The sequence below is a fragment of the Conger conger genome, chromosome 18 (assembly GCF_963514075.1).
Source record: "Conger conger chromosome 18, fConCon1.1, whole genome shotgun sequence".
Lineage (NCBI taxonomy): Eukaryota > Metazoa > Chordata > Actinopteri > Anguilliformes > Congridae > Conger > Conger conger.
The window spans coordinates 12,566,174-12,583,240 of NC_083777.1; the positions used below are offsets into that span (position 1 = coordinate 12,566,174).

Consider the following 17,067-nt stretch of genomic DNA (forward strand, 5'->3'; position numbering starts at 1 on the left):
ATTACATTTTAGGTGTAAACAGTGTGGGAGCTTCTGCTATTTCAGTATTTACAGTGCCGTGAAAAAGTATTTGCCCCCTTCCCAATTTCCTCTATTGAATGCTTTCAGAGCTTTCAAGTGAAAATGTAATATTAGACAAAAGTAAACACAAATCGCTTTAATTTATTTGATGAAAAAGGTTATGAAACATGCATATTGCCCCTGTGAAAAAGTAATAGTCCCCTTAGTCTTCCTAACTGGTTGCACCACTTTTATCAGCAATAACTGCAATAAAACACTTCCTATTATATCATCAGTCTTTCACATTTTTGTGGAGGGAATTTTAGCCCACTTTTCTTTGCAGAACTACTTTAATTCATACAAATGATTATGTTTGATATGATCAAAGAGATGATTTGAAAAAATTGTTGACATGCAGTATATCAGTTCGGAAACGGCTACAAAGCCATTCCTAAGGCTCTGGGACTCACCGAACCACAGAGAGCCATTATCTCCAAATGGAGAACACTTAGAACAGTGGTGATACTTCCCAGGAGAAGCCAGCCTGACAAAATTCCCCCAAGGGTGCAGAGACTACTCATCCAGGAAGTAAAAAATGATCGCTGAAGAACATCCAAAGACCTTTGCAGGCCTCTCAAGTCTCAACTAATACCAATGTTCATGATTCGCAAGGTGAGAGTAGCAAGGTGGAAACAACTTCTAACAAAGAGAGACATTAATGTTCATCTCACAATTAAAAAAAACTAAACGTGATGATCCCCAAGCTTTTTAGGATAATTTTCTCTGGACAGATGAGTCAAACGTGTAACTTTTTGAAGGATACGGGTCACATTATGCCTGGTCTAAAGCAAATACAACGTTTCACAGTAAGAACATCATAATAAAAGTCAAACATGGTGGAGGGAATGAGATGTGGGGATGTTTTGCTGTCTCAGGACCTGGACAACTTGCCATTATTAAAGGAACCATGAATTCTGCTCTGTACCAGAAAAATTCTTAAAGAGAATGTCTGGTTATCTGTCCATGAGCTGAAGCTGAAGTGTAATTGTGTTATGTAGCAATACAATGATCCAAACCAGAAATGCAAGGCCACAAGGACTGAAAATAATCATAATTATAGTTTTGGAGTGATCTAGTCCAAGTCCTGACTTGAATCCAATAGAGATTTTGTGACTACCTGAAAAGAGCAGTTGATGCTTGAAAACCTACCTATAGTACATATCTTTATTAAAGCATTGGGCTAAGATTCCTCAACAGTGCTGTGAAGGACTGACAACAAATTATAGAAAGTGTGTTTGGCTGCTAAAGGTTAAGTTTAAGGGGGCTATTACTTTTTGACAGGGGAGATTTGGGTGTTTGATAACTTTTTTCATTAAATAAACAAAATACTTATTCAAAGTGTGTTTTGTGTTTACTCAGGTTCCCTGCATCTTACATTACATTTTAACTAAAGATCTGAAACCATTCAGTGTGACAAATGAGGACATCAGGAAGGGGGAAAATACCTTTTCACGGCACTGTATATATTTTATCAAAGTTTTTTAAGGCAAAATGTATTTAACATTACTTAAATACAGTGATAAATATATTTTCCAGCATAATAATGTATTGCAACATCGGAAAGCCATATATGTTTGACACTATTATGATGGGCAATATTTTCATAGGTTTTATTTCAACAGATCAGCGGGTCCTGAGCGTTTGGTGTGCCAGGTCTGGCATCGTCTCTCTCATAACTCCGGTGGGTGCACTCATACTAACCACCACGATGCTGTGGATAAAAACATCTGCTGAATTCATATCACATCAAGTAATATAAGATAAAATTCAAAGTCTATATTTCATCAGTTCAGAAGTATGCCATGCAGCTGCGCTGTTCTCTCTGTGTGTCAACATTCTTCCAGTTTGTAAAACTCTTCAAACCCTCTCGATAGCCTCCCTTCCTGTCCCGCGGCTGGGCAGTGATTGATGGACTGTGTATCGGACCAGCCACTCAGCACATCCTGTTACCGGCTGCAGTGCCAGCATTGCGTATCTCCCCGTCAGCTACAGCGCAAAGTCCCCATAACTTCCATTGCTTGGGTCATATTAACACAGCTGCTCGTATGAAATATTATACTCCATCTGAGAAATAAATGACGCCACTGTCCAGAAAGCAAAAACTGTAAACAATGGTGTTTATGAGGTAATCAAGTGATGTGTACTCAGGCAAACATGAAGCTCTTTCATGTGACGTTTAAAAGCGCTGTTAACGCGAATTCTGCTGTGAAGCTCTCCTGACCTTCCGTACATTTTTTTCATCAATGCAATGACACAGTATTACTTCAGTTTGAGGTTGGAAAATAGGTTATTTCATACATTTTGGATTTTAAGGTTGACATTTTGGTTTGGGGTAGAGCTGGGATTTTAACCAGGGCAGGAAATGCCATCAGCCAAGTCTGAAGCTCATTTACCATTTTTATTCCTTCGATGAAAAGGCCTAGATAGGCAGAGTAGGTACACACAAGTTATATTGTTATCAACTTCATATCAATCGGCCATTTCTGGTAAGAAAAAATTATATCTTTCCAAGAATGTTTCGACAGCAGTGACTTGAAAATATTGGTTGCCGCCACTGATATTTTTCTGCACATGTTTTTTCGTAAATTGGTGAATTTTTAACAGCATGAACACGAGGCTGGAACACAACCCAGTTCCCATGAGAAATTTGTTATTTTACTCAAAAAGTGACTTAAAGACTTTTTGGCTTTTCTTTCAGAAGGCCTCTCGTCCTGGAAGGACATGCAGTGTCTTACAAAGAACCCTGTGTTTATTTAATTTAGCCAATTCGTACTTGGCAAACTCACTGAGAGATTGGACGTAGTTTATTGAAGCTTCCACTGTATGGAATCACTGCAATAATGTGCTTTAATGTTTTCAACTCTCAACAGAAACCATAACACATTAAAATGATTTAATACTGGTTTCATGTACCTCAATGACAGCATGGATCTGAATTCACTGAAATCGGTCCAGGCAAGGTCATATGTAATGGGTCTAGATTAAAAATAATAAAAAAGGAAATCTAATTATTGCCTTTGGTTAAAACATTGCGGCATCTATGGTACTAAATATACATTATGTTTGTGAGCATACCATATATCTACACCTGGCCACTAAAAGCAATTATTTTTTACTATAAATCCCTTAAATTATAGAACGCAATGTTTTGTCACTGAGGTTTTGAATTTTGAAGTAAAATTCAACAGACCAACTCCTTCCCCTATGCCAAAATGAAATCACCCTGTGCATGAAGTTGATGACACTCCAAGGGGAGTTTATGGTGGACACATCAGATTCAGTGTAGCACATTTGAATCCGTGTTTATTTGCAGAAGATGTCCTGAACTGCTTCCCAGCAAATGTTTACAGACTTTAGTTTTAAGGTCACCCTGAAAATGAAAGAGCCAAGTACAAGCGAGTGTCGTTTTATGTTAACGGTTGCACTGTTGCTTGAAATGGCTGCGGGCGGGGCTGACTCATTGTAAACAAAGTGTGATTTCTGTTTGAACACGTACAGCTCTGTTTATTCCACAAACCTGGAAGAATATGGTGACAGTGGAATATGATTTATATCTACACATATACTTTGATTAGCTTGAGCCTGTGAGAAATGGCTGTTGTGTTTTTTGAACGAAAACAGAAATCTGGTTTGCGTTTTTTCCCCACAAAGTGTTTTGAAAGTACCATTAAGTGAAGCTAATCATGTGCATTAATGTTCACACTTTATAATAAGGTTCATGAATTGGCATTGACTTATGTAGTTGTTAACATGAATTCATGAAGGACAAATATATTAATTAAGCATGAAATTAACTTTTTATTAATTAATGCATTTGTTACCAACTAACATATTTGTTACATTATATTTATACATTAGCAAACCATAGGATTCATTTATAATTAGTTATGCATTCACTGATTTTTTAATTCCGATATGAATGGGCAATGACAAATGTTGTTGTTAACATTAATTAATAATATACAAATACATTAACAGAGCTGTACAGATTAACTTCTCAGTAATAGTTAGTTAACAACTATATTTGTTCATGCCAATTCATGGAACCTTATTGTAAGGTGTTACCCAAAGTGTTTAGAAAATACCATTAAGTGAGGCTAATTAAGTGCATTAACGATGACAATAAGAGTAACTTCAGTTTAAACAAAGTACCTGCATTGAAGAAAATAGTACAGTAAATCACCCCCTCCACCCATAAACATTTACCACAATTTGCCTACAATATAAATACTCAAAAAGGTCTCTTGCAACTCATGAAGCAGACGAAAGGTCAAGGTGAAGTGACAGGCTGTGTAAAACAGCAGTTTATAACCTTGTTGCCATGTTTACTGCAGCCCAATAAACCGTTTAGCACATGCCAACAATGTGACATATGGCATGTAAACCAGAGGAAGGATTTACCAGACCCATGATTGCCGAAATGGTCATGTTCAAATAGCAGCATTTAACAGAACAGGCGGCACAATGAAAACAGCAATTCCAATTCATGCCAACGACATATCGTCCACGAAAGAGTCACTGCGACAGACCGTGTGATAATCTCCGGGGGTAATGATCATACATCGCCTAACTATAAATTGGCCTTTATGGCAACAATGACTTTTAATCCCAATTCAGTATGTCTGAAAAATTCAGTATAATACACAGAGCAAGACAGAAATGTTACCTTAACTGAAGTCTGCTTTAATGTTTATCAGCAGATAGCTTTAGGAAACACCTGTTTGCAAAATGCTGTCCACACCTGGCTAGCGACCACAGCCAGGTTCAGATGAGCATTCAGTTGCATTCATTTCTGATTTGGGATTTGGTGGGGACAGCATTATGAGACAGAACTAATGAACAATGTAGCAGGCTTTCTATGGTCCAAAAGTGTCGTTCAATTCTGACATCATAGCTATATACCTGTGTTAAAATGTTGATGTAACTTGGCAAAATAACATCTTCCAACCAAGCATTGAACATTCTGAACACTTTAATCACACTGTGTGTCTCCCATATGTGTGCAGATTCCATTCTTTTTAAGGTCTGTGTTTTGAAGACCATTGAAAAAAAAAAAAAAAAAAAGAGTAATTCAGTTTAATGAGAATACACTTAGGAGTTATTTGAGATTTGATTTTCTGGGGTAGGTATTTTCATATTATAGCCAAAGTGCAACCCTTCCAAAATAGTTTATCTGATAACATGATAACAATGACTGAATGTATTTTATGGAGAATTTTGCAAAAATGTTTTTATATTTTGGCTAAATGCATCAGTTTTCATGATGATTACCAATATCAATTGCTCATACATATTCTTTTGAAAGTGTTGTGTAACTTTAAGTGGTTACAACATACTTTTTTAGCCAAGCAATGTTATTATTTATGTCTTTACAGTGGTCTACAGTCCTTTTAACAATTTCATGCTCTAGATGACATCTACAATGGATTAGCAGTTAATCTCATAAAAGAAACAACATCAACAAAAATGTGTTCTTGGCCTCAGTCACTGGGGAAAATAACTCAGAGGTGTATTACATTTTCTTCCTTAATCCCACTAACGATAATCAATGACAATCAACATTGCAGTTATGGAAATGTTCAAGCTAGCGGGCGCTGCACAATATCAATAGAGAGAAGCGCTATTTGTCAAACATTACATTCTCCTGGTGAATGTTGTCTCAGAGGTGACAAGGCCAAGTGTACACATATCCTCCCAAAGGCTGTCTTCCATTGACGGTTGTTTGAAAATCGACTCACGCAGTGGTTTATCGTGGCTTAATTTCCTTCATAGGAATAAAACTTTGTTTAAATAAAGCTGCATTTAAAACAGAAGTGACTGTTATTTGCAGATCCCAGTGTAATTCCCCTGAACAAAAATATGTTTTTCTCATTTCAATGAAACAGATTCCTCTCTTTGCCCTTTTTAAAAAATGAAAGCTGGAATAAAATTGAACGCCTGCAGCTTATAATTGAAAATGTAAATCCATAAACTCCCTCTCTACCTTGGCCATATGAAGATTTGTGCTTTTGAAAGACAAAGGTCTGTGTAGCACACGTTACCGTAAACATGCTCAATGTCTAATGGTAAAAACAGTGATACATAATACATAATACACATAACAATTAGGCAATGAAAATTATACCACTCAGATCAAAAGTGAAATGTAATTAAGATGAAATCATCCACTGAGCTTGTCTCCATAGCTTCTGCTTTGGGCCAGCCCACAGTAGCATTCAATATTATATGCCTGAAATGTGTTGACTGTACACTTAAAAAATGGTTCTTTGGCTTGATTCCATAGAGGAACCATTTTAGTTCTTTATGGAACCCTCTATCATACTGTAGGTGTGAAGTGTGAAAGCTCCTAAATAAAGAACCAATTTGCTGGGAAAAGAACCCTTTAAGATTAATCTACAGTATCACAGGGTCCCTGTTGGAACCATTTTCTTTAGAGTGATGGGCTCATAATGAAAACAAACAATAAAATCCCTTCTTCCATCAGCTAGTATGGGACTCTTTGTTTCTGGTTTATGTGCCAGCCCATATGCCTTACATAACATTGGAAACTAAAATAACTCTACTTACATTCGATGTAACATGAACCTTATTTCAATGAGAAAACATTGCTTTAGCATTGCTAATAGGACAGGTGGACACACATTGACCTGGGCTTTCTTCCGTCCAGTATAGTTACAGTATGGCTGACAAGCCCCAAAGCCCACTGGAAGAGCAGATATAAATGGAGAAATAGGCTCCCAATGTTAGATTTGAGCAGATTTCTGCAGTTCATCATTGTAGCTAAACATATATTTCTCTGAAGCCATGTATGACAGAACACGTAAGTAATAGACTTCTGGGGACTTTAAACCTTTAAACTGCCGCTAGTTCATACCTATATCGTTCTTAGCATTGCTCTGTGCCGATTGCATAACGATTACTAACTTGCGACAGGATAAAAATGAAGGGTACAAATAAAAGCAGACCCGTTTGTCTCATTCGCACATGTTCAGATTGTACATACTGTAGTGTGCTCTGTCTTTCTCCCTAAGACAGCAGTGAGTGAAGTGAGCTCGACAGTTTCCACCCACATATCCTCATGTGTCTACGAGTGCGGCTTCCTCCCTCTTCATCTTAACACAGAGCGCGTTATGCTACAGTACCGTGACTGCTCCGTGACGAATAAACCGCGTCTTCGGTTTTCAGTGCATAATCAAATGCACTTATCCGAGGGCGTGTGGGCTCTGTGTGGACAAAAGCCACATTAAGGCAAAGGTATTTTTTAAATTCCTCTTTTAAAGTAACCGCTTCAGTCTTCTCTAATCATTCTGCTAATTGGAGAGAGGCATCCAGGCGGACATATGGTATGCTAGTTGGTAGTTATTGCGGTACAGAATGTGGGCTCTTTACTGCTGCATCGTGAATATGGATATAGCCAGCACAAACAGGATTTCATCAACACATCTGCCTTGGCTCATGCTATGGCCCTGACATCATCTGTGCTGCAGTCCCCCTCCGAGCAGCAATTCTCGTCTGGGGGGGATGGAACAAATAAATAAAAATCACTGAAGTGCAATTGTTTGAAAATCTTGACAGAAACCAGGAAACCAAGCTAAATCCACCCAGAGAAAGAAAAGAAAGGAAACGGTCAAGATGAAAATGAAAAACACTCTGCTCTTTCGCAGCCCTTCTGGATGGCACCGCTATTATCCGCAACAGCGCTAATTAGCACTCAGGAACAATCGCCATGGAAACGGTTTACATTTCACACTCCGTTGTCAAGGAAACAGGGATTAATGGGAGAGGATCCCTCTTAGCCTTGCATAAATACATTCGCTGTGGCCGCCCGGCCATTTCACAATTAGTACTACTAAGTAGTCACAGACCCCAATGCACACTGTGAGGCAGCCAAATAAAACAGCATCATCCCCAAAAATAATAGACAAAAAAAAAATAAACAAATCTTTCTGAAGCGCAATGACAGATTGACATTTTTTTTTACATGTTTAATGATAACAAGAAAAGTTTTTATAGGTTTCAACAGCATTTATAGATGAACATTTTCCATTTATTTTACTTGGCCTGTGCTATACTAGATGTTATAGCAAGCCTGAGGAAATGTGTTCAGTCATTATCAGACTCTCTGATCATTATGGTGCTTAAGGACCAGCTGTGTCCTTTAATACAGATGTTGTGGGGTGATACTAAGGCAGGGGTGCACAACTCTGGTCCTGGACGGTCGGTCTGTGATAAATGATGTTGGTTCACCCCTGTACTTGAGCACAGTACAGTCTTTCGGATACGTACTTGCAGTCTGCAGCTGCAGCTGGTCCAGATACAAATGTCCACTCAAGACATTATTTAGCTAATTAAATAATTAAGAGCAGAAGGTACAAAATCCTGAAGTGGAATGGCCCTTGCTGTGCAACCACACTCTAAGGGCTCATGTGACATCAAAATCATTTAAACTCGTGCTTCAACAATAGAAATCTGTGCCAAGTATTCCTTCTCACTCCCGTAAATAACTTCTCCCGTAGTTTAATTTCATAACATATACATTTCAGTTTGTCTCCTGATTGCACACTGAAAACTGATCTGGTGCATTCAAATTAGCATTAGCATCCACCAGAAAGAATTTGTTATTTAATTGTTTAAGAATCTTTTGATTTAGTTATTATATCGGTTGGCAGTAGTGGTTAGGGTCACTTATGACTCCAAGTGAGCAGGTTTTATTCTATAGTGGGACGCAGTTGTACTCTTCAGAGAGGTATGCAAAGGTATGCAAAGAGGAACTGCACCAGCAAAAACCAGTTGTACCAATCAGCAGTAAGTCATATGAATTTAATCCATGTATGTCCCTCGATAAACAGGTGTGCTAAAAGGCCCGACATACAGGCCTGACTGTGTTAGTTACCTTAGACCAGCTCAAACAAAGTACATCTAGAATGACTAGAAAAATTAGTTCAAAGTTCCACTGTTGAATCTGAACCAATGTCGGCCACAGACTGAGGCTAATGTTTTTGTTTGCTTGAATAATGAGACTGTTTACAAAGGCCAATTTAATTTGGAAACCCAGAGGATGGGGAGAAATAAATACCGTAGATGCTATTTGTCTGAAATAAACTTTGAAATAATTACGGACTTGCTGTTGAGCAATACAGCTCTAATCAAAAAGCTGAAAAAATGAGCATGTTTATACTGTATCTAATAAAACTGACTCATGCAGTGTTCTCATTAAGCCAAATATTAATCAACAGTACTTCTGGAACAATCTATTCATCTGTTCCGTGTCCCCTTGTACACCCATATTGCCCTGTGCCCCAACAGTAACATCTGAGGACACAGTAATTGCTTTGTTAAATTCCATCCAGGGCTGTTCTCTATTATCCGTGGTGTATGTTATAGCTGACATTTAACATGTGTCCGATGTCTCATTCAACATAAAATAAATGTGTGAATAGGCATTTGAAAATAAACAGCATAAAAACCCTTTACAGTGAATACATATATTTACTCAGGACATTCAGCCAAAGTTATTTCCCTGAATTTTATCCTTATGGAACCAAAATGGATGACTCTCCAAAATATGTCACTGCATATAAATAGAAATTGTAACAGGGTGATTTTTGTGATGCTGTCTGAGTAGGCCTACCTAATTCCATACATAATACAATGGCAAAAATAGTATAACTAATTAATTGCCAGAGAGCAATACTGGCAACATACACAGTAAAATGCTTGGTGTTAAAATCAACTCTTAAAGAGTACTTATTGTCCCTATTGGACTCAATAGAGTTGAACCAACACCAGCCATTTTACCGTGTATTAGGGCACCGGGGTTCTCACTGGTGCCCCTAGTGGCATGTGGATGTGTTACGGCCTGCCCTCGGTGGATTGCAACAATCACTTTGGGAAAGGAGTGCAACGATTCTTTGGTAACACTACTTGGACTATATATCATCAATATATCATCAGGCCTGCATGACACTACCATAAAATGAGGCATGCCGTTACCAGCAAAGATATTAGCACAGCTCAAAACAAAAGTCACTGTCGTGATTTAAGGAACAAGTTTTACAAAACTGATTTCAAAATGTCAGATAAAATGGTTACAATATACCTTATGTGAGTGTAATGATATATTATAGCTGGTGATAGATGTTGTCATGACAAGATATATAACACACGTCTTATTTGAAATGTTTGTACTTAATAAAAGAGGTACCACATTTACCATTTCTGATTATGTTTAATATGCATCTAATATAATAAGTATTACTTTCTATGCATATTAAACATAACCAATGCTAATGGATGAGTCGCCTCTTTTACTGCGTAGGTAGGTTTTATGATGATGTTATGTGTTTGGATGTGAGCACTTTCAAGAAGTTGGAACAGTTTTTATTCTAAATTTACTTCTTTATTTAAAACTCGAGATGGTCTATACATCCACCAAAAAGATACACATTAATTATCCGTTTGTATTCCTGGTTTGCTATTGACTTTTTATTGCTAGATTTTCGACTATATGCATAAGCGTGGCAATCAGTTTGCGACGGCATTCATTTAAATTTCCAAATTTAGTCAACTTCAAGTTATGCTATATGTGTGGTTAATCACGATGGAGGAGGATGATATTACGTTTTCAATAGTAAATTCAATTTTATGTGTGTATACTTTAGAAACAAATGTCACAACTTTTTAATTACATTGAACTGGAGACCGAATAAACTCCAGAGCACGAGGCGCTGTCCTTCAGCACCACGGTAGCCATGATATTGCAGGTGTAATTGGGAATGTGGAGTAATAGTTTTAATTGTATTATTTCCACATTTTACAGTTTTATCGATTGCGATTCCCATCATACATTTTGCATACAGCGTGTCTCGTATTAGCTTCAAGTAATTGGCTGGAGTGAATGAGTAAGGTAACCGTAGGAAAACGGATACATCACTTCAGATTTAAAAAATATTTTAAGTGACTTTGCCAGTATACATGCTGGTTAAAGGGTAAGTCCAAAATCTACTGACCTGTCTTCAAATTTGGAAAAGTTCCAAATCGGCGGCGATGCCTTCTTTGCAAAGTTGGTATGCTCGACACAGTGTTGCCCATAACCGTGGTCTAATTTTTACTCAGAGCTCAGCTAAGCGATTCCCCCAATGATATCCAATGATTGCTTCCTTTTCTAAATTAAAAATTTCCGTTCAAATCACGCCCGCTGGGGAGCAGCATGTCACAGAACAGTTGTAGGCGTACATCAGTCAGTAGCTACGTCAGCGTCACACATTTTTCGGATTTTTGTTTGAAACAACTGTAATACACAACGGGTGTTTCTTCTGATTGTGTATGGTAAGCGACGTTTTCCCTCGGGGATTTTAGCCTCTCATTTGTCTTGGTTCGTCTTTGTATGTTGGCTATATGCAATCACGGCCCATCTGCGTACTACTGCCTGCATATTAAAGATATGATTTCCTGCTTATCTTGTATTATACCCTACCTCTCCTACTGTGACAATGATTTCAGTTGCTACGGTAACAACTGCTCTTGACAGTGATTAGCTAACCGGATGCTCTGAATTTGCCAAATTAAAGAAGTACGCAGGCGATGTTCAAATTTATGACAATCTCAGTTAAGACCTGTTGCGAATGTGTTGTTCTAAATTAGAAAATTCAGATATCTCTTTGAAAGGACAATAGACATTGCCTTGAAAATAGGAAGATTTCTGAATACAGCATTAGTCACAGATTCTGAATTTAATTACAGGAAATTAGTTCAAACGAAGCATCAATTTGTTAGTGGAAGGTTTTCGGAAACTCTTTTGGCAGTAATTATCTCATGCCACAAAAGCTTCGTATAGATCCTGACATTTCAAATCACCGTTAAAGAATTAACTATAACACAACATCCAAGTAATCTTTTTCCAGTCTTCAGAGGAGCAGGTTAATAGTAATAATTATGAAGGTTCAGATTGTTGAAAGCAAATTCTCTAAAGATGTGTAGCTAAAGATGGTTACTACACCTTGTGAAACTTGAGCAACAAGTACAGCCCAATCCCTAGTTACAAAGAGGTAACCAGGAAAAGCATTCAGCCTGTACCATTGGGTATTATTTGATAGGTAGTCCAGGTCTCACCGAATGCACGGTAAGATCAATGAGGCCTTCCCCAGTCTTGCTGCACTGAAAGCCCCTCACCTCCATCCACCATGTCCCGCCCGTGACCCCCACCCACAATGCCCCCCAGTCACCTTAAACTCAATGAATTTGTCTTGTGAGCTGATGGATATTTAATTCAAGTTTTAATTTGCATATATTCTCCTGTATGATTTCTACTGCATCGTTGAGTGGTTTCATATGAATAATTTCACTGCTATTCCCCCAAGTTGCACTAAATTTTCATCATATTTTTCAGTTCTGTAAATGAGATATTCTGTGCCCAGGGCTATTAAAAAATATATTTTGAAAAACTATTCTTGTAACAAATTTTTGAAGTGAATGAACAATGTTTCGACTAAATGGATTTTGAAACGTTATGCTTGTAACACATTTCTGAAGTGAATGAACAATGTTTCGGCTAACTGGATTCTGTGACATTATGCTAGTAACAACATTCTGAAGTGAACCAACATTTAGGCTAAATGACAATTAAAGCTTCCCTTTTGTATACTCCCCACAGAAAAATATATATTTGTACCGTTTTCCTTTTCTGCTCACAGACAGTATATGGCCAATTTCATGTATTCGCTTAATGGTTACTGTGGGTGCCTTTATGCCTTCCAGTTACAGATGCTGATTACAGGATAACAATTACAGCTTCTTTATTACCATTTGTTCAGACAGCATTGCGTTTTATGAGTCCTTTATGCTATTTTCAGACACAGTACTTTAATGCTCTGAGTACACAATGGAGGTGAATCACTGGAATACTGAGATATAAAGGCTTTTATACTTTAGCTGTAAATGCATCACATTAAAACATGATGCCTTTATAACCGGAGTCCATATTTGACACAATACATAGCCTATTTTGTCCACAGATACATATTAGAACTCATGTCATGGTCTAGCGTTTATTTTATTGGAATGTAGTTATTGCAGGGTTTTTTTTCCCTTTAATTAATATTAAACAGCATATGCACAATGTACAAATTTCTCCTGAGGCTGGATACACAAGTGTTCAATAAAATACTGAATGTATTAGGCATTGTATTGTAGCCTGGCCATAATACCTCTCCGCACAAAGGACATAGAGACTGTGGCCAGAAGGACAGTGCATTATAGTCTGAGGAATTTGACCACTGGGGTAAGACACATATGTTAACTGTCACATGCAGTAAATGCCCTAACCATCATTGTCAAGCCGGATCATACTTTATCGTACAACACATAAAAAAACCCATTTACAACATCAGCCAATGGAATGGATAATCATTACATCATCTGTAATGCAGTCATCTGGCCAGAAGGGGCAGCATTATATATGGGCTCAGGAAAACCACATAATTTCTCGGACAGTGCCAAACGCTTCGCACTGCAAGCAAGTGATCCTACATGCCAGTGATCTATGGGGCCTTGGCCACTTGGAACAAAATTTACCTATTTTGCAGTTATAATTCCATGGCCACTTCAGTGTCACAAATAGGTTCTTACTAGCAGTTGATATGCAGTATGCGGAAGAGTTATTTTATTATCTGTTTTTTCTTATGCTTGAGCTGAAAGATTCAAGCTGAATTGACTTGAAAGGGTGTCATCCAGATGATACTTACCCTCTCTAATTTTCCTTGTGTGCTCATGACAAAGACCAATCAGATTGAAGGAAGGGTTTGTGTATTTGTGTAATTGAATGCTGCTGAATGGCTCACATTTCACAACATGCACCTGCACATAAAATCAGTTATAGCTCTATGAACTTGGATGGAAGACAGACACTGTGCATTATTTTGTGTCTCTGCCACTAGATGGAGACTTTTCTCATGTTATGAGTCAAAGCAACCATTCATCATCATCACAGAAGAAGGATCCTCAGATGGCTGTGATTTAAAAAACGAAGCGTTTGGTGTCCAGGTTTGTTCCATACCAAGATCGTCAAATTTTTACTATTTAGTTCATGAAAAATCTTTGTGAAAACTCTAAGATTTTTTTTGAATGGTACAGGCTAAAAATGAGAGCAGGTCTGAGACCATCTCAATTTTGAAATGTATTTTTCCTTGTTTTCCCCCAATTGGGAGTCATCTAATGCTCCTCTCAAGTCATTGCTCCACACTTCACTGGAGTCCTACAGCACTCTTCCACAGCTCCTGTAAGCAAGTGCCTGAACTTAAATCAGGCAGCCTATAGCATAGTGGTTAAGGTACATGACTGGGACCCGCAAGGTCAGTGGTTTGAGCCCTGGTCATCGTGGAGCCACAATAATATCTGCATGGCTGTTGGGCCCTTGATTCCACATTACTCCAGGGGGGATTGTCTCCTGCTTAGCCTAATCAGTTTCTTTGGATAATAGCATCAGATAAACATGTAATGTAAGCTGGGAGGAAATAATGTGGCAGTAACCCAAGTAACCCTGGCTGATTTAAACCCATCTACTGCTGGCACTCAAGGCCCAGTCCTGGCTCTGCACACACCTAATGACAGTGGGCTAACGGCTCTGCGCACCTAATCACAGTGGGCTAGCGGCTCTGCACACCTAATCACAGTGGGCTAGCGGCTCTGCACACCTAATCACAGTGGGCTAACAGCTCTGCACACACCTAATCACAGTGGGCTAGTGGTTCTGCACACCTAATCACAGTGGGCTAGCGGCTCAGCACACCTAATCACAGTGGGCTAGTGGTTCTGCACACCTAATCACAGTGGGCTAGCGGCTCAGCACACCTAATCACAGTGGGCTAGCGGCTCTGCACACCTAATCACAGTGGGCTAGCGGCTCTGCACACACCTAATCACAGTGGGCTAGTGGTTCTGCACACCTAATCACAGTGGGCTAGCGGCTCAGCACACCTAATCACAGTGGGCTAGCGGCCCTGCACACCTAATCACAGTGGGCTAGCGGCTCTGCACACCTAATCACAGTGGGCTAGCGGCTCTGCACACCTAATCACAGTGGGCTAGCGGCTCTGCACACACCTAATCACAGTGGGCTAGCGGCTCTGCACACACCTAATCACAGTGGGCTAGCGGCTCAGCACACCTAATCACAGTGGGCTAGCGGCTCTGCCCTGGCTTCAGGCAAAGACTGTGGGGCCAAGTGTGTCCCTGTGGTGAGAGCCTTTACTGACTGTGCCGCTTTCTTCACAATGGTATAACTAATCACAGTTTAATGACACTCACTCACCATGGAAAAATTTATGGATGAAAATCCAAGTTTCCACTTTTTAGTCTGAGAGAAACAGGCAGGAACAGTGGCTCCAGGCAGAGTTGAAAAATGGACACATGACTCCCCAGTAAAACAGTAAAATTCATCCCTGTTCTGCGCCAGTGTTCTGTGATTAGGTGCCATCTAGTACTAAAGCAACATAATGTGACCAGCACATGCTTCAGATGACAGGGTCATGGTATATGCTGTTTCTATAATTAACAGCAATGTTACACATTCACGATTCTCATTTAATCAAATACATAGCAAATCATAGCAAGGATTACCATTCACAGACATAATTCACTGCCTCGTTCGAAAACTTTCTGCAGGCTCTTCCTCTGTCTAAAATCAGCTGTGGGTTTCTTTGCTTTGGAAACGCTCAGTGCCGAATTCTGCACACTGTGACAACAAATAACTCAACGGACCTATGATAATTGAGGTCAGCCCCTAAATAAAGAACTTTGGTCTTGATTCTTTGTTAAAAGTAGCCTGAAATATTCAACCACTCTCAAAGAAAACACAACATTGTACATCCTCAAATAGTACATAGCTTACTAACATGTATGTGGAAATTTGGAATCCCTGTAGATACAAGAACATTTTTTATCATAAGCTATACATTTTAATCAGCTTCTTTATTATGGATTTTTATCGACTACCATAGGGTTTGGTCAGGGTTTATGTAAATCTGACTGGGATTCCAATGGTTCTTCTTTGGTTCACTGACGTTCCCAGAAGTGTCAGTCAATAGACACATAAGGATTGAACATACGTATGTATGTGCTTGATACACAAAATATAAAAAATTTTCTCTCTCACATTTTTTTTTTCCCCAGAAAGCTTTATACTACTTTTATACTTTATACTGACTGTATACGTACTTCTACGGTATGACATTGTAGCATTTGTATATATTGCATACAGTATGCCCTAATCTTCCCCCAAAATATTAATTTGCTTCTAACAGTGGGAACCAAAGCGGCAAGGAACTGGGTTAGGGATTCAGGGCTGTTAGTTTAGAGTTCACTGCACTTTCAGTTCTGAATAGAAGATGGTGACCACCTTTGCTTTAATTAAGAACATTCAATCTGATTGTATTCAACTTCTTCACCATGTATCATCGTACAATGCTCATTTGATCCAAGATGCTGCCAGTTTTCTCAGAAGCATACTTACAGCTTGATTCTCTGTACAATGAAAGAGACTTAACAAAGCCTGCCACTTAATAGGACACAAGTCACAATCTCTCTTTCCGGTAGATTCTGGCAGTTAGACAGAATTAAGTCACATCAGCTGTCTAAATAGGCCAATCGAAAAGCAGCAGAGCAAGATTTCAAAAATGACACATAGCAACAGATATGGAAATAGACCTGGGTGTGGTTTGTTCTTCAAAAAAACTAATATAACAGGATTTAAAAACCTGCTTCAGACAAAAAAAGTCTATAAATCATATAAATCATTGCTCATGTTTGATTCACACACACACACACACACACACACAGATCACATCCACTCGCGAAGGCACAATCTGTGCACTCTGTGGAGTGTACAATTGATTTATACCCCAGTGCATGGCCTTACAGATACTCTATTAGGGGGCCACAGAGGAACTGGAGCAGATGGAGGCCACACATACAGAACTCCCGCTGAGGGATGAACAGACTGACCCCAGAACA

At 38.8% G+C, this 17,067-nt stretch overlaps 1 protein-coding gene across 1 annotated transcript in view; it reads right to left on the bottom strand.

The window, feature by feature from the left end:
- LOC133118257 (E3 ubiquitin-protein ligase NEURL1-like) overlaps nt 1-11,188 on the bottom strand; it is a 70,882-nt gene extending 59,694 nt beyond the window's left edge. The window contains exon 1 of the mRNA XM_061228094.1: nt 11,070-11,188. Coding sequence (XP_061084078.1) covers nt 11,070-11,151 — 82 coding nt within the window. The 5' untranslated portion in view covers nt 11,152-11,188. The remainder of the gene's footprint in view (nt 1-11,069) is intronic.
- Between the last annotated feature and the right edge of the window lie 5,879 nt (nt 11,189-17,067).